The sequence below is a fragment of the Nicotiana tabacum genome, chromosome 17 (assembly GCF_000715075.1).
Source record: "Nicotiana tabacum cultivar K326 chromosome 17, ASM71507v2, whole genome shotgun sequence".
Classification (NCBI taxonomy): Eukaryota; Viridiplantae; Streptophyta; class Magnoliopsida; order Solanales; family Solanaceae; genus Nicotiana; species Nicotiana tabacum.
Window position 1 is genome coordinate 69,067,453 of NC_134096.1, and position 19,078 is coordinate 69,086,530.

At 36.0% G+C, this 19,078-nt stretch overlaps 1 protein-coding gene and 1 pseudogene across 10 annotated transcripts; both read left to right on the forward strand.

The window, feature by feature from the left end:
* Positions 1-10,401: 10,401 nt before the first annotated feature.
* LOC142161720 (DEAD-box ATP-dependent RNA helicase 21-like) lies at positions 10,402-16,015 on the forward strand. Of its 10 annotated transcripts, none has more exons than XM_075234454.1 (4): positions 10,402-12,560; positions 12,646-12,712; positions 13,242-13,322; positions 13,840-16,015. In XM_075234454.1, exon 1 carries the CDS (start codon positions 10,470-10,472, stop codon positions 12,423-12,425), a length of 1,956 nt encoding a protein of 651 aa, XP_075090555.1. In that variant the 5' UTR covers positions 10,402-10,469; the 3' UTR covers positions 12,426-12,560; positions 12,646-12,712; positions 13,242-13,322; positions 13,840-16,015. The 10 variants fall into 10 exon arrangements, with proteins under 10 accessions (XP_075090555.1, XP_075090556.1, XP_075090557.1 ...); XM_075234455.1 differs by having other exon boundaries at positions 12,646-12,697; XM_075234456.1 differs by having other exon boundaries at positions 12,646-12,697; positions 13,844-16,015.
* LOC107785777 (putative metal-nicotianamine transporter YSL6) lies at positions 12,497-16,015 on the forward strand (annotated as a pseudogene).
* Positions 16,016-19,078: the final 3,063 nt, after the last annotated feature.

Genomic DNA, 19,078 nt, shown 5'->3' on the forward strand with positions numbered 1-19,078 from the left:
GTAGACCGACGGGCAGTCAGAGCGGACAGTTCAGATTTTGGAGGATATGCTCAGGGCATGTGTGATTGACTTTGGAGGTCAGTGGGATCATTTCCTGCCTTTGGCCGAGTTTGCTTATAATAACAGTTACTAATCCAGCATCGAGATGGCTCCATTTGAGGCTTTATATGGTCGTCGATGCCATTCACCTATCGGATGATTTGATCCCGGTGAGGCTAAGTTATATGGTACTGATTTGGTAAAGGATGCCTTGGAAAAGGTAAAGTTTATTCAGGAGCGACTTCGTACAGCACAGTCCAGACAGAAGAGTTATGCGGATCAGAAAGTGCGTGATTTATCCTTTATGATGGGTGAAACAGTTCTCTTAAAGGTTTCGCCGATGAAGGGAATCATGAGATTTGGGGAAAAGGGCAAGTTGAGCCGAAGGTTTATAGGCCCATTCAAGGTGTTGAGACTAGTTGGGGAGGTTGCTTATGAGCTTGCATTGCCTCCTGGTCTATCGGGAGTTCATCTGATTTTTCATGTATCTATGCTCCGGAAGTATTATGTCGACCTATCACATGTGTTGGACTTCAGCACAGTTCAGCTAGATAAGAGTTTGGGTTATGAAGAAGAGCCATTTGCCATTGTTGATAAACAAGTTCGCTAGTTGAGGTCTAAGAAGATTTCTGCAGTAAAGGTCCAGTGGAGGGGCCAACCAATCGAGGAAGCGACTTGGGAGGTCGAAGAAGACATGCGGAGCAGATATCCACACATATTCAGCACTCCAGGTAAAATTCTAAACCCGTTCAAGGATGAACGTTTGTTTAAGAGGTGGAGAATGTAATGACTCAACCGGTCATTTTAACTTTTAAAACCTCGTTCCCTAATATAAAATTTTATGTATGTGTTTGTAATGATTTATGACTTGCGGGGATGGTTGGTTCGGGATTTGAAAGTGTTTGGAGTGAAACCGGAACACTTGGTTCCTTAAGTTGACCTTAAAGTGTTAAGTTTGACTTCGGTCAACATTTTGAGAAAATACCCTGGAGTAGAATTTTGATGATTCCAACAGCTCTGTATGGTGATTTTGGACTTAGGAGCGTGTTCAAAATTTTATTTGGAAGTTCGTAGTTAAACTAGGGTTAAATGGCTAAAAACAAGAATTTAAGTTTGGAAGTTTGACCGATGAGTTGACTTTTTTGATACCGGAGTTGGAATCCAGTTCCAAAAAGTTTTTATAGCTCCGTTATGTTATTTATGACTTGTGTGTAAAATTTGAGGTCAATCGGAGTTGATTTGATAGGTTCCGGCATCGAATGTAGAAGTTGAAAATTCTTAGTTTCATTAAGCTTGAATTGGGGTATGATTCGTGGTTTTAGCATTGTTTGATGTGATTTAGAGGTTCGGCTAAGTTCGTATGATATTTTAGGACTTGTTGCTATATTTGGTTGAGATCCTGAGGGCCTCGGGTGAGTTTCGGATGGTTAACGGATCAAAATTGGACTTAAACAGCTGCTGTAATTTTTCTCTTATGCTGGAAATTCTGGGCTGAGATCGGGGCCCAAAATTGAGGCCCAAGATCGAGCTCCCAAAATCGAGCTCCCAAGATCGAGCTCCCATGATCGAGCTCCCAAGATCGAGCTCCCATGATCGAGCTCCCCTAATCGAGCTTCCCTGATCGAGCTACTTGATCGGACTAGACAGATCTGTAAGTTATAAAAACAGAGGGCATTCATCTGATTCGCCATTTTTAACAAATTGGAGCTTGAGCAGAGGCGATGTTTGATAGATTTTCAAGGAAAAGACATTGGGGTAAGTGATTCTAACTTGGATTTGGTCTATAAACATAAATATATCATTGTTCTTATCATTTAATTAATGTTTTGATATTGAAATTTGGGAAATTTTTAGAAATCTCATAGAAATGAATTTTTGAGATTTCGGTATCGATTCAAAGTCGGATTTGAATGAAACTGGTATGGTTGCACTCGTAATTTAATGGGTTGTCGGATTTCGTAACTTTTGCCGGATTTCAAGATGTGGGCCCCATGGATTATGTTTTAATTAATTTCGGAATTTTTATTAAAAATGTAGTAGTATTTTCTTATAGAATTGATTTCTATATTTTTTAGTGATTGTATCGAATTATTTTGGCTAGATTCGAGCCAGACATAGTTGGATAATCGTGGAAAAGGCTTTACAGTGGATTAAATTGGAGCAAGACGAGGTAAGTCTCTTGTCTAATCTTGTGAGGAGAAAAATACCTCATAGGTGATTAAAATTAAATAATTATTGCTAATTGTGGGGGGCTACGTACGCACGAAATGATGAGAGTCCGTGCGTAGCTACTATTAATGCTAAATTTCGGGTAGTTTAGGACTCAAAGCATGAAATACTCAAAGTATGAATTACTTGTATAAATTGTATTCACAATATATATATATTGTGAATTGTTAGCTAAAAATATTAAAGGATGGAAATCTCATATACTTGATTTTCTGTTTAAATTAATTAATTGTTAAGAGAAATTGTTCTTCCTCCCGAATTTATCTTATAATAAATATACTCTCCTTCCGGAGGCACATAAGAAAATGTCCTCCTTTTTTGTGAAGCGGGCCGAACGCCTCAGCAGGATAGATGCATCCATGGATCATGCTGCACGTTCCTCGGCAGTGTACACGACACTCTGGATCGGGTCGTACGTCCTCGGCAGAAATCGTGCTTAATAATAACAATCACACGATACTTTAATAATTTATTTTAGCTTGCGAAGTTAATGGATAAATTGGAAAATCCTTGGAATTTAATGAATTATTATGTCTGCTTGTGGAGGAATTAATTGTTATTCCTGTAAATGAGATTAATTGATAAATTGAAAATTATTTGAATTGAAAGAATTTAATTAATATATTGAGAATTGTTGCATTTGATGGAATTTGATTATTTTCGTTGATTAAATAAATTATTTTAAATTCTGTAAATCATGTTGATTTAAATATCCTGGTTGTATTTCAATTATTATTATTGACCCATAGTGAGTGTCAAAGTCGGTCATCTCGTCTCTACCACTTCGAGTTTAGGCTTAATACTTACTGGCTACACGTTGTTTACGTACTCATACTACACTTGCTGTACTTTTTGTGCAGGAACTGAGGCGAGTACTAGTGGGGGACCTATCGTCTTACACCCACGTTATCCAGGGGCATAGTGGTGAGCTGCTTCTCTGATCCGTTCTGCAGCTACCAGTGTCACTCCTTGTATTTTTTTCATTCTATCTATTTTTATTTCAGACAGTATTTGAGGTTTTGTATAATCTACTAGATGCTCATACACTTGTGACACCAGGTCTTGGCACATACATTGGTAGAAGGTGCAAAAAATGACCTACATTAAATTTTGTCAATATATTATTAATTTATTAACTTGGCTTGTCTAGCTGTAGTGTTGGGCGTCATCATGGCCTATAAGTGAAATTGGATCGTGAAAGGTGTAGGCTATTAATAGAAGACCCAATCATTTGAATTAAAAAAACTCAGCCCCATATCCTAACCATAACTTAATCTGACCTGCTTCCCCTCCCTCTCCTCCCATTAAAACCATTAAACCCATAAACATTTGCCCCTTGGTTTGTCGTTAATTCTCTTTCTCAGTAAATATACAGACATCCGACTGTTATAGCATAATGAAATAAAAATCTTAATCAAATTTTGTTACTGATCTACCAAACTGATCATGAAACAAAGAGAAAATTTAAAAGGTTTCCATTATAGATATACCAAAAAATAACAGAACCTTTAGTTCCTCTTAAAGCCTGCTAACGATGGAGTTTGCTTCAAAATTTTGAAGAAGAGTTTTTTATAATAATTTTCAATTCTAATAGACATTGTTTCAATAAAAAGATTTTAAGATAGTTAGTCGACTTATGCAAAAGGAAAAACTTTCTTTCTTGGTAGTTAGCTGAAAAATAATTTTCCAAATATTTTAATAATTAAAAAAGATTAAATTTTTGAAGCAAACACCATTAAATGAGCCAAAATATTGTGAAAACAATAATTAGCAAAAGTAGAAATATAAAAATATAGTGTTTAGATCCAGAAATACACAACAAAAGGAAATGAAAAAAATTAGCTGACCACGGAACCAATTCGAAAAAAATATTGTCACTATCATTTTCCATATATTTTGTATGAATACGTAAAATAAGAACCAAACCCATTTCAAAAAACATTGTTAACTTCAAAAATCTTCAAACCAAGCACATGGATTATCAACCACAACGACATCCTCTTTGTCGCTCCTGTAGAGCAAATACCTAATTACTACTGTAGGATTAAACAGTTCTAATGGACCGGGAGCGAGGGGGTGTGTGTTCTCCGAATCGTTTATGGGTTAGGATATGGGTCTGGGTCTTTTTATTCAAACGGTTTGGTCTTTTATTTAATAACCTCCACTTGTCTAGTCCGTTAAAACGAGGGCAATGTTGAAACTTTATCTAACAGTAAGGGTATATTCTATCCGATATTATAACGGAGGATACATGCAGGGGCGGAGCTAGAGTGTAGCCAGCGGGTTCGGCCGAACCCAGTAATTTTGGTTTGAACCCTGTATTTATCTTAAAAATCTATTGAATATGTATAAATTATAAATTTAGAACCCAATAACTTAAAACTATTAGAATTCTGAACCCATAAACTTGAAATTCTAACTCCATCTCGGGATACATGTGAACAATAATAATTGAAACTGAAGAAAAATGATACTGGCAAATTGAAAGGCAAAAGCACTGAAGATGGAGTTGCAACTAAGAACAAATTTGATGCTCTAGAAGAAATAGAGAATCCAACTTTGATGATCACAGATGGCAAAGAAAAGGACAAGGCTCAACACCAAAAGTAGCAAAGGTTGGAAGCCAATAAGAACCGGGAGAAGGAGCATGTGCGCCATGTTGAAATCAAAGATCTAATCCTAAGGATGCTGGGATTACTGTAACGGTTAAGGAACGTGTTCCTAATACTAGTAATACAAGGATTAGGTTAGCGGAGAAAGGAGGAATTCCTAATCCTATCGGAGAATTCCCTTTTTTTAAGAAATCCTATTTCTAGTTGAAATAGGATTTCTTCTACTATTATAAATATTAGTATGGTTGAGATTCATCCACGCATAATTTTGGTGTCTTAGCGAGACTCAATAAAATTAGTGCCTAAAGCCAAATTTTAATATAAGAACTTATATTTTTTTATGCTAGAATTCATATATGTATGCACACATACATATGCAAAAAAAATATTATTACCATTTTTTTGTGCTTGTTGTATATAATATTCTTAAATGATAAAAATTCTTTAACTTTACATAGTAATAATATTATTTATATTAGTAAACGATAATATGAATAAATAAAACATTAGGCATGTATTTACAATTTAATTCCTTTGATATTGTTGTAAAATATTATATTTACCAATATGAAAATATAAGTAGTTTAATTTAAGGTTCTAAAGTATTTTACTGTTAAATAATAGACAATCTCTTTTTCTTTCCTTTTTACAAAAATTTTATACTTTTTATTTTTCTGCAAACTTTAATATTGTCTAAGCTAAAATAAAATCATAAAATGCACTATTAAAATTTTTTTGAGCCTCAAAATCTCGAGGGCCTAAATCAAGGTTTTACTAGCATTCCTCTTGAGCCACCCATCCATTCTTGACATTCTCAATTAAATTTTATAAAGTTCCAATTAAGATAAGACAACAATGACAAGAATACTAAAGATAGCGAATGTGATATTCAGTTAACAAATGTGAATGTGACATTCAACACATACACATAATGATTCGGATAGGCGCACGTCATGATATTAAATTCTCCTCTATACAAAAATATGGTATTAAGTAAAAATGATAAAAGAGTGAGCCCATTACTCATCGAGTTTTTTTTTTTAACTTGGGACACTTGCCTCGAAAATTTCTTAGTTAAAAAAAGAGACACAAAAGAATTTGCTTTTTGACTTATGAATGTGCCAAAAGGAATAGCTAATTTAGAGAATCTGAGTTAAAATTAGAAAGTAAAATCGTGAGAAACATGGAAAAAAGTGTATATAGAAGAAAAGTAAAATTGATAAAAGGTAAATATATTGTTTAATTTAATGAGAGAAAAGATTTATCATATTACACCCTTCGTCCACTTTATCTGATTTTTTGGCCCTTTTTGTGGTCCAAAATATTTGATTTTTTCAGATTTTAAAAGTGAATTAATTATTATTATTTTCAAAATTGCCCTTGAAGTAAATAGTATTGGAGTATGTGATTGGTGTTTCACTTCTCAAGTAGTCCACGTAATACTTGTTATAAAATCTGATGATCATTTCATCTCCTACAATTCATGTTAATTATTTTTTTAAAATAAAACTGGAGAGGAAATGTTGAATTTTTTTGGCTCCATTTTATAGTTCGCTCACGTTTTTAAATTGAAATTACATGACAAATTGAGATTTCTTGCAAAAAATTTGAAATAGTCTTTGATGCTCATAAAATTTTCAATGAATTATGTCGGTTGCTTCGGTTCTCGGAGTTGCTAATCATCACATCCCAAATCCCAAAATGGCATTATGTCAAATATAAAACAAAATAAAAAAAATGTGAAGAGATAATAAATGTCAATATAGTCAATTTCATTGTTAGTTAATGATAAAAGATGAATTTCTTAATATATATGAAAATAACAAAAAAAAATAAAGTGGACCGGAGGGAGTAACTCATTTAAACCTATCTCTACCAAATTTTAAAAAAGAAAATTTGAAATTTTGTATTAACTAATATATAATTATAAATTATATATTTTTGGGGCCTTAAATATTTGGGGGCTTACCCTACAGCCGTTGTTGCCTCTTGGATTTAGTATCTGATAATTTAAGAAAGGGAGAAGGGTTAAAAATACCCCTCTACTATTATTTATTATCTAGATATACCGTTCGTTATACCATCAGATCGAATATACCCTTACCGTTAGATAAAGTTTCAAAATTGCCCTTTGTTTTAACGACTGGATAGGTGTAGGCTTAATAGAAGACTCAATCAACAACAACAACATACCCAGTGTAGTCCCACAAGTGGAGTCTGGGGAGGATAGAGTGTACGCAGACCTTACCCCTACCTTTAAAAAGGCAAATAAGCTATTTCCAAAAGACCCTCGGCTCAGGAGGAAGGGGGAAGGGACAATAACAAGCAAACCGATCTGACAACTAAAAAAAAAAAAAAAAAAAAAAAACTAGCAAAAGGTAATATAGTCAGAAAATCGAAACACAAGACAACAACAGATAGTAACAGAAGACTAAGGGTACGGAAAGAGGAAAACAAAAAACAAAAGTCACCCAGTGGTATGTCAAAGGTATGAAGAGATTCAATTTGCAAAAAGTTTCAAACAAGGATATAGACTTGTCATAGTTTATCACTATATGAGAATGAAAATGAAATAAAATTTTGCAAATTTTTCTAGCAAACAAGTCAAAGACCATTAAATAAGGATAAAGGGCAGAATATGACCAATTGACTATTTTTTATTGTTCTAAAACAATTCTGCTTCAAGAAATATGACTCCTAATTTTGTGTCTGCTCACAAGTCTTATCCAAATGCACTTAGTTTTTTTCCTAGAGTAAATGAATAAAAGCATTTGAAAGAGGTCGAAGGCCTTTCTGGTGTTTTGGACCTTACCATTCTACAGATTGTCGTTTTAGCATTTTAAAATTTAAGTGAACCAGATAGGTCAGCCGGTTGCGATTTCGAATAAGCCTTTGTGCAATCCTAGTCATAAGTAGGGAACTGCTAGGTAAAAAATGATTATCAGTTACTAAAACAAATAACCTCCACCACCATCCTCGCCATTAAGAAAATAATATAAGCATAAAATGAAATTATTTCAAGACATACTACTTCTAACCATGGTAAACATCAAATTGATATGCTTAAATATACATACAGATAAAGAGAGAGAGACATGATACATTAAAGCACCCAATTAAGGGTGGCATGTGGGCTTCGCGGGCCCGGTCCTAAGTGGGCCAGTTCTAAGTGGGCCGGTCCTAGGCGGGCCGGTCCTAAGCGGTCCCGGGCTTCGCGGGTTTTTTGTTGGAACCGGTCCGGGACCGGGACCGGGACCACGAACTAACGGTTCCGGGCCCAGTGGGCCCACGGATATTTTCTATCTTTAAATTTTTTTTTATAGAAGTTAGAGAAAAAAAATGGTAATAAAAATATCTAAGGCAATTCCTTGTAAATTATATTATAGAATTGTCACCTAAATTTTTTAATTCAAATTTAAAGACAAAAATATTGTAAAGAGATATTCAAAGCAATGCATTATATATATATATATAACAACAACAACCCAATATAATCCCATTAGTAGGGTATGGGGAGGGTAGTGTGTACGCAGACCATACCCCTACCCTGGGGTAGAGAGGCTGTTTCCAATAAACCCTCGGCATCCTTCCCTCCAAGAACTCCCACCTTACTCTTGAGGCTGTTTTCAATGTATACTATCGAATATGATTTATATACTATGTATATATATATATATACATAGTATATAAATCATATTCGATAGTATACATCTTAAGATATACTATATATACATATTAAGATATATATATATAGATATATATATATATATATATATATATATATATAAGAAAAAGTGTAATTATAAAAAAATTATGGTTAAAACAAAGTTAGGGGATTAAATGCCTATTTATAAATAGCCAACGACTATTTTGGCAGGTAAAACAGCCATATTTTAAATGCCATAAAGACTATAATGTGGCAGATTTTTTTTTTAAAAAAATTAGTCCTTGGGCCCGGATAGGCCCATTTAGGACCGCTTGAACCGGCCCACTTCCCAGCCGATCCCGGTCTCGCGGGCCTCGCCTATGGGACTGGCCCACTACCCAGCCCACCTCCCCACGGTCCCGGTCCTATCCGGTTAGAACCGTTTAGGCCCACTGCCCATTTAGACTTGCGGTCCTGGGCCGGGCCCTGTCCTAACCGGCCCACATGCCACCCTCACACCCAATTGAAGCATTAGAATGTGAACATCTAGTCCCGACTAGCCTTGCTGGTTCAAGTCCTAACCAACCCACATGCCACCCTTACACCCAATTGAAGCATTAGAACGTGAACATCTAGTCCCTACTAGCCTTGCTGGTTCAACGATCATTGCAGATGAATAAACTTTGACTTTTGGCAAGTTTAAGAGAACCAACTAGTGTAGCATTAAGATACAGCTGCAGCTATCCATCAGGGATGTAAAGTGACACTTCTATATTATTTTTCAGAAACTCCGTAATAGCAGGACAGAAAGCTCAATGCATATATTCATATAAGAAAAAGCTGATGTGAGATGACAACAGGAATCCCTAACATAGCTGCTTAGAAAATTGAATGTGAACTATTTTCATAGAGTCTACTTACTTCAGCAACAATTTTGTTTTCCGCAGTGATTTCATACGTCCAATTACTTCAGCAAGCTTAACAATAAAACTTTCAGGAGGAGCACCATGGATATCCTAGGGCAAAGATGAAGCATTTGCAGATGTTTCAGTATCAGAATCAACCTTGCTTCCAGAAAAATGACCCAGTCGTTTGAATTAAAAAACTCAGCCCCATATCCTAACCATAACTTATTCAGACCCGCTTCCCCTCCCTTTCCTCCCATTAAAACCATTAAACTCATAACCCCTTGCCCCTTGGTTTGTCGTTAATTCTCTTTCTTAGTAAATTTACAGACATCCGACTGTTATGACATAATGAAATAAAAATCAAAATCAGATTTTGTTACTGATCTACCAAACCGATCATGAAAGAAAGAGGAAATTTAAAAGGTTTCCACTATAGCAATACCAAAAAATAACTGAACCTTTAGTTCCTCTTATAGTCTGCTAACGAGGGAGTTTGCTTCAAAAATTTGAAGAAGAGTTTTTTATAATAATTTTCAATTCTAATAGAAACTGTTTCAATAAAAAGTTTTTAAGATAGTTTGTCGACTTATGCAAAAGAAAAAACTTTTCTTTCTTGGTAGTTAGCTGAAATTTTTTTTTGCAAATATTTTAATAATTAAAAAAGATCAAAATTTTGAAGCAAACACCATTAAATGAGACACATGATGCATTAAAGCACCCAATTGAAGTATTAGAACGTAAACATCTAGTACCTACTAGTTTTGACGGTTCAAGTATCATTGCACCTGAATAAACTTTGATTTTTGACAAGTTTACTAATTACTACACTCAAGAGAACCAAATAGTGTAGCATTAAGATATAGCTGCAACTAATGTCCTAATCCTTCAAGGATTATGTTAGCGCGGAGAAATTCCTAATCCAGAGAATTCCTTTTTTTTTTTTTTTTTTTTTAAGAAATCCTATTTCAACTTGAAATAGGATTTCTTCGATTATAAATATATTAGTATGACGCACTATTTTGGTGTATCACGACAATGAACTCCCATCTTTCTCCCATCTTTCTCACTAAAGCACAGCGACAACTGCTCCGCCGCCACGATGAACACCATCACAAACATATCCTTCACATCCGTCGTGACAGGAACGGAGAAAGAGATTCAAAAAGAGACAGGGGAGAGTCGATGGACCGGGAGGCCGAGCGCAGGAAACGGAAGGAGCGTGACGAAGAATTAAAACAACGAAAGCGAGCTCGATTGGAGAAAGAAAAGGAGGTCGAAACTACTAAAGAGTATTATCTGGGCCCGGAAAAGCCCAAGAAGCGAGAGATCATTAACAAATCCCGGTTCTCCTTCGACTGGGCACACAGCGAGGACACATCACGTGACATAAGCTCTCTCTACCAAAACCCTCATGAACCCGGTTTACTCTTCGGTCGCGGATTCCGTGCTGGAATAGACCGAAAGGAGCAGAAGAAGCTGGCAGCCAGGACTAAGAGGGATTTGCTGGAGGAGATACGTAAGAGGAACGGCATCGAAGGGACTGCAGTAGAAGCAGCTGCCTTGAAGAATAAGGAACGAGATGCTGACATGTACGACACTTTTGATATGAGGGTTGATCGACATTGGTCGGACAAGAAGCTGGAGGAAATGACTGAAAGAGATTGGAGGATATTCAGGGAGGATCATAATATATCTTATAAAGGGTCGAGGATACCTTGGCCCATGAGGAATTGGGCCGAGGGCAAGTTGACTACCGAGTTGCTCAAGGCCGTTGACAGAGCTGGCTACAAGAAGCCATCTCCTATTCAAATGGCTGCCATTCCCCTTGGACTTCAACAGCGTGATGTGATTGGCGTCGCGGAAACTGGTTCAGGTAAAACTGCTGCATTTGTTCTCCCTATGTTAGCTTATATCAGTAGGCTTCCTCCGTTGAGGGAAGAGAACGAGGCGGAGGGGCCATATGCTGTTGTAATGGCCCCCACGCGAGAGCTAGCTCAACAGATTGAGGATGAGACTGTTAAGTTTGCGCACTATTTGGGTATCCGAGTTGTTTCTATTGTTGGTGGACAGTCCATAGAGGAGCAAGGTTTTAGGATTAGGCAAGGTTGTGAAGTAGTAATTGCTACTCCCGGTAGACTTCTCGATTGCTTGGAGAGACGTTATTGTGTTCTGAATCAGTGTAATTATGTTGTTCTTGATGAGGCTGACCGAATGATGGACATGGGTTTTGAACCTCAGGTTATGGGTGTATTGGATGCTATGCCTTCGAGTAATATGAAACCAGAGAATGAGAATGAAGAGCTTGATGAGAAGAAGATTTATCGAACCACTTATATGTTCAGTGCTACCATGCCACCTGCTGTAGAGCGGCTGGCTAGAAAATACTTGAGAAATCCTGTTGTCGTGACTGTTGGCACTGCTGGAAAGGCTACTGACCTCATTACTCAGCACGTGTTCATGGTAAAGGAATCGGAGAAAATGTATATGCTGCAGAGGCTGCTGGATGAGCTTGGAGATAGGACTGCTATTGTGTTCATCAACACTAAGAAGCAGGCTGATTTTGTTGCCAAGAATCTGGACAAAACTGGCTATAGGGTAAGCACACTGCACGGTGGGAAGTCACAGGATCAGAGAGAAATCAGCCTTGAAGGATTTAGGACAAAGAGGTATAATGTGTTAGTTGCTACTGATGTTGCCGGTCGTGGAATTGATATACCTGATGTGGCCCATGTGATTAACTATGATATGCCAAACAATATTGAAGCATACACCCATCGTATTGGACGTACAGGTCGTGCAGGAAAGAAGGGTGTAGCCACAACATTCTTGACCCTGCAGGATACTGATGTCTTTTACGATCTTAAGCAAATGCTCATCCAAAGCAACAGTCATGTTCCCCCCGAACTTGCAAGGCACGAGGCTTCAAAGTTCAAGCCAGGAAGTATTCCTGACAGACCACCTAGGCGGAAAGAAACTTTATTTACTCATTAAAGTTGGAATTAACTTGTATGCTATCGTAGTGTTCAAGATTTAAGAATTTCTATAATGGAATCTACTGAAAGATGGAGCGAGGCGGGAATGATGGAGGTGGTAGATACAGTGGAGGATTCCTTCATAGTGACAGTGGTAAACACGTAACTAATTATTATCATTTTTGTAAAGGAGTTTCATTCTGTTACTAACAAGTAATGTGTTGTTAACTTTCCTGAAGGCATTGCTATCTTATTCTGGTCTGGATTGTCGACAACTGAGCGTTACTTAAGGTTCCATCTGTAATCGTAAACTCTCTTGTTTCTTATATTTCTGTTATACATTAGTTTATCTTCGGTAACTGTCTGCTTAGTTTTGGTTTTTCTTATATTTGTGTTATACATTACTTTATCTTAGGATACGGTGTGTGCTTAGTTTTGATTGCTCTTCTTTTCTAGTTTTGATAGTCATTACTGATGCTGAAAACTTCTCTGTGCTGAAATTAATTTTCATTACCTAGAGTGATCCTAACGTTTTCATTCAAAAAACGAACAAATCAAATGGTAATATAGCACAGTACTTTATGGAACTTCTGTTGGGACCATTCGTATGTGTCACCCCTTAGTAATGGTTAACAGGACCATGCAAAGCATTCAACTTGAGACTTGATATGTAGGAGATGATATTTGAGATTATGATACGTTGCTCACTTATGACTTAGTTATGTTTAGATTAAGGCAGGTTGTTCACTTGATAGTGAAACATATCAAGAGTTATCTAATTATTTTCTTTTTATGTGAAGACAATCTGAGGCCATTGTGCCATTGATACTTGTAGGGCCCTTAAACTGAAGTTTGAGTAAAAGAGCATTGAGCTGGCAGCCGTTGATATTGGAGAATTTGTCTACTAAAACTACTAGTACGTGACTGATTAGAAATTTCTACCTCTGTAGAGTTTGCTCATACAAAAAATAACTTCCTTCCTAAGCTCTTAGCCTTGGAATTGCTGTCATGTTTCCTGTTTGTATGACATGATGGATAATGAGAATTACAAATTTTGTCTGCGGTGAGTAACCATTCTCTTGCAAAGTTGATATTGGCATTTTTATCCAGTATAAGTTTAATGCTTGCTGTATGCATGGGAGGCGGAGCCTTGTACCTTAGAACATACCAGAACGGATACTAACAGTGGACCTGCTGTTTAGGACTATATATTTGTGCAGTTTAGTCTTGGCTGACTAACCCATCCTCTTGCTAGTTTATACTTGCTAGCTTTTGTATTCAGTTGAACTTCATTACATGTCTTGTATCTGTGTGTGGTGTGTGTGTGTGTGTGTGTGTGGTGGGGGGGGGTTGCACTGCCTCATTCATGCTACAACTGATCATCAAGCTAATTTCTGTTTATTATTTTGTGATGGAAATACAATCTGATTAAGATAGCATCAATCTCCGTGATGGATTTCAGAAATAACAGCAAACAGAAAAATCTTCCCATTGTCAGGGAGGTCTCAGGTGATGCTCAATTATCGAAGTACAATTTATTTACATACTATATATCTTATTTAGAATATAATCAGGCCACATGCTCTTCAGCTTACTGAGGACATGACCCTCTATAAGAGAGCGTGGAGGTCGAGGATTAAGGTTGTGGGTTGATGAGTAGTTGCATGTTTTCCTTCTCCATACCGGTAGTATTAGTATTACGCCCGTTTTCTCTTATTCTTAGATTTTTTATTACTGCATGTTGTTGCTTGCTTCCGTTATCTTATTTTTCTTGCCGTTATTACTGCTTCCTTTATGGCTTCTCTACTACCATATTTTTTTTTAACTGCTGGATTATGCTTTTCTTGAGTCGAGTGTCTATCGAAAATAGTCTCTCTACTTTCACAAGGTTGCAAGGTTTGCATACACACTACCCTCTCCATACCCCACTTATGGGATTTCACTGAGTATGTTGTTGTTGTTGTTACTGGCAAGGATAATACAATGAGGTTGAGCACCAAACTTTTAATAATTTAATATTAAAGAAATTGTTTGAGTATCGGATTAGTATACTGATGTATAGTTTGTAATGACGAGAAAACAAGCTGCTGAAATTTGATAGCACTAGACTTTTTCTGTTTTCTTAATGATCTCACTGCATTTAAGTGAATATGTTCAAGGAAAGACAAAGTGATCGTCAGTGTTGCATTGACATTGCTCCTGGATTACCATGCTGCAATTTCTCTGTGATTGAATCGATCTATTCAGAAATATAATATATGGAAGTTCCGTTGTATTATCACAATATTTAGTTTAAAGTCTGTAACAAATTAATCATACAGTTAGCATGGAAGTTTGGGTACTCCCAGTAAAATGATCAGATGTTCTTATATCTGAAGTTTCTCAATGTTGTGCATTCAAAACTTCTATAGATGGTGAAGATTCCAAATTACAACTCGAAAAGAAGCGTGATGAGGTTTCCTGAAAGATAAGATACCATTTTGGTTTGCTGCTTCTGGATAAATTGTCCTGGCTGCAATATCAACGGCCACAATGCCAATTATCTTTCCTTCACTCAAGTGGTATTTGGTCCTTTGCTCATATCTAATTGCCCCTGCCCTCACCTTCTGCAACTCCTATGCAACTGGCCTCACAGTCTGGAGCTTGGCTTTAACTGATGGGAAGATGTCTCTTTATTATTGTTTCACTAGTAGGAAGCAATGACGGGGTCATAGCAGGATTGGTAGCATGTGGGGTTATGATGTCCATCATCTCCACTGCTGCTGATCTAATGCAAGATTTCAAGACAGGGTATCTTACAGAATCATCAGCTAAATCTATGTCTGTCAGTCAATTGGTGGGAACAGCAATGGGTGCATTTGCTGCACCCCTTACATTTTGGATGTATTGGAATGGTTTTGACATTGGCGCTCCTGATAGTGCATACAAAGCAATTTATGCTGTTATGTACCGAGAGATGGCCATTCTCGGAATTGAGGGGTTCGCTGAACTTCCCAAGCATTGCCCTGCATTATGTTTGTGAGTTCTTTGGGCAGCTCTAGCCCTAAACCTCTTGAGGGATGTGACTCCGGCAGAATATTCCCGTTTTATTCCTATTCCGATGGCAATGGCTGTGCCATTATACATTGGAGCTTATTTTGCAATCAACATGTTTGTTGGTACAGTGATATTATTTGTATGGGAGAGGATAAATAAGAAAGATGCAGTAGATTTTGCTGGTGCAGTAGCCCCTCTGTTTGATATGTGGGGATAGTATTTGGACGATACCATCAGCTATCCTCTTCATCTTCCGGATCAACCCACCAATTTGCATGTACTTTGGGCGTTCTGCACACAGCTGAGCAGCAAGTGCAATCCTTTTCTTCAAGAATACTTCAACAACTATGCCTCGGTCCAAAACAAGTTGGGGTCGCCCCAGCTAAAATTCTGTCAGGTTGTAAATATTCTGTCTCTCCAGCTCATCATCCATACCTGTAAATATAGTGTTACAAGAAATGTATTTCTTGGGATTGTCACTATTGTATTTAAGGACATGTGTTATCTATATCGCTGACACATTAATAGGACTGTTTTATAGCCTGTTTGGCCAAGCTTTTCCCTACCCCAAAAGTATTTTTTTTCCTCAAAAAGCACTTTTTTTCTCAACTTGAGGCGTTTGGCCAAGCTTTTTTGGGAAAAAAAAGTCCATCTGGGAAGAAGCAGAAGCAAATTTAGAGAAACAGAAAAAAGTAGTTTCTTCCCAGAAGTAGAAGTAGTTTTGACTTTTCTTCTTATTAAAAATACCCTTAGCAAAATATGGTATATATCAAAATAACCTTACTTATTTTAAATCTAATACTTAGAATTAGAGATTATATTATTGAACTCTCCTAATGTATAAGTATTTCTTTTTATTTTTAGGATAGTTTTCTAATATGGTGACTTTTGAGGTGAATGCTTTATTTGTTAAATAATTTTTTGATATATTTAAATCATCTTGAAAGAATTAAAGTACTTTTAAATTTTATTATCATGTTTTACTTAAATAAAATGAAAAAATTGAATTATTATCTTTAATAATAAATATTTGAGATTATTTATTTATTCATATAATATTAACTATTAAGTAAATCTTTTCATGTCCTTATTCATAACTTGATACTTAAAAGTACTTTTTGAAAAGTTTGACCAAATATAAATTATTGTTCAAAAGTATTTTTTAGGTTAATTAGCCAAACACAAACTGTTTCTTTTCAAAAGTACTTTTTCAAAAAGCACTTCTAGAAAAACCACTTATCAAAATAAGCCTATTTTTCCAGTTTGGCCAAAGAGACTATTAATCTACTGGAAAAGTATTACTGGGATATACCATTTTAGCTTCCTTCCTCTACTAATACACATTAGTCCAATTTTAGGTCTAACGAAATGTGAAAGCGATCATTAAAATTCTAATTCCATGTGTTATAGCAAACTTGGTCGAACATGCTAACATTTAGAAGTGTGATGATTTACTTGCTAACATTTGAAAATTGAAAAGGGGGTTAAAATAGACGTCATTTGTAATAAATCTTCAGAGCATCAGTGTTTTCTCCTTACTTGGATAACTTCACTTGTCGTAATAATATATAGAATATAGAATCTATCCATGACAAGAAAATTACGGTATCTTTAAGGGAAGCGCGTTAAATTTTCCTTATACTATCAGAAATAGAACAATTTTTTCTATCTATTGGACTTTTCGTTTAATATTACTTTCGCCGTACGTTTCTACCTTTGATCCTGTTGAACCTTTTTTAACCTTAAATGATCAATCTAACTATTAAAACTTCTAGTTACGTGCCCTTCAAGGCTCAAATTATCTCTCTCTACAATGATAGAAATAGAAAAAAGAAGGAAAAAGAAAAATCACTTCCAGGAAAGTGGCAATTGAAGATAGGTGGCTTTAGAAAAAGGGCAAGGGTTGGATCTTGGATTCTTAGGCGGTCTTCTTTTGTGTCTCCATAATGGAAAGCAATATTGATTTGACCGACGAAGACAAATACGATAATATGCAATGAAGCACTTACACCTATAATCTCAACACGGCGTCGTATTTGGAAGGTTGTGTACCTTTTCAGTACTCAAATAGATGAACAACAACTGGACTGGGACATGAATGAGCAGTGTTTTAGATTTCACATATAATTCGCATTATTATTACTCTATGTTTTTGATAAAGTTCAGCTAGAAAGGTAAATAGCGCGAAGCCAGAAAATTTAATAAGGGTTTTCAAATATTTGTCAGTGGTCTATGTAAGAGTGTTCAAAGTTTATTTTTAATCAATAACAAGTAATATTTTACCTTATACGGAGTATAATTTTTCGACGAATGGTGGTCAGTTGATCACCCTTGGTGGAACTTAGCTTCGCCCCTGAATGTAAAGATATTATTATTGCAACTAATCTATATCTATATCTATATTTATATATATTATATTAAAAGTGAAAAGTCATAACTAAAAAATTGAATTACCAAATTACCCTCTTATTAATCTAAATTATTTACTTATTTAAATAAATAAATAAATAAAAATATTAAATATATTTGAAGGGGTGTAACCCTTCAGATTTTATATATTACTAATGTGAGTAACTATTCCTATTTCCTATAGTATTCAACCATTGCTATTGTTGGCTTAGGCATGCATGTTATGTAGCACAAGACTCGGCCTTGTCCTACCCACCTCCCTCGACTCTGCTTCTCTTCCCATGTGACACCGCTCAAGTCCTGCATCTTATTGGGTCTCCGTCAATTGTCATCAAACTCGGTGGACGATTGTTCTTCTTCAATACTGGCTGCTATATATATGTGCAGCAGCTGTTGAAGAAAGACACACAACACACAATACACAAGACTGAAATCGCTCAACAGATTTGGCTATACGTTGCACTCCTTCCTCTCAGCATTTCCATACGATTTTCTGAGTTTCTACTCCTTCATTCTGCATTGTTTTAACTTCAAACAAAGCAACTGTAAGTGTGATTTGCTACCGAACTTTGTGTTCGCTGAAACACTGGGGTTTGAAGTACCGCTACACCAGTGTGTGATTCGTTCTATCCTGGGAAGAAATAATCCATTACCTTGGGTACTAGGAGAGGAATAAATTCCTTAAGGAAACACTGTGAATTCAGTGAGCTCGAATTAATTACTGTTTCATTACGATAACTTATATTTTGTAAAATTATTATTTACAAATACAATAATATTGGCGGGACTAACATGATATTCTTAGACTGATATGGTAACTATGCCAGATATATCTTAATACGCTGAAGACCTTTATAAACATGAGCAATCGACAATTGCTATAATGAAAAGTTGATGAGATTATTAGACCGTAGGTTGTGCTTTCAATTTTTGAACTATATACTCAATTGCAAGAAAAACGACACTAAAATAGAGATAGAGTAGAAATGTTGGGTGACGTAAGAAAGAAATTGTGTAACACAAATAGGAGGTTTAGAAGAACTAATGAAATATGCGAATGCACTAACTTTATCTATAAAGATAATTAACCTTCCGATAATTAAATCGATGGTGGCTTTAAAAATGTGAACGAAAGTGACTATGACCAGGTTTAAGATAGTTGATTATATAATTTATGATTCACATTTGAAAGTTCACGCTACTTAATCAAAATTTTCTTGTGAAAGA

Bases quoted from the DNA above. Each gene is read 5' to 3' on its own strand.
- LOC142161720 (XM_075234448.1), top strand. From the start codon at position 10,470: ATGAACTCCCATCTTTCTCCCATCTTTCTCACTAAAGCACAGCGACAA.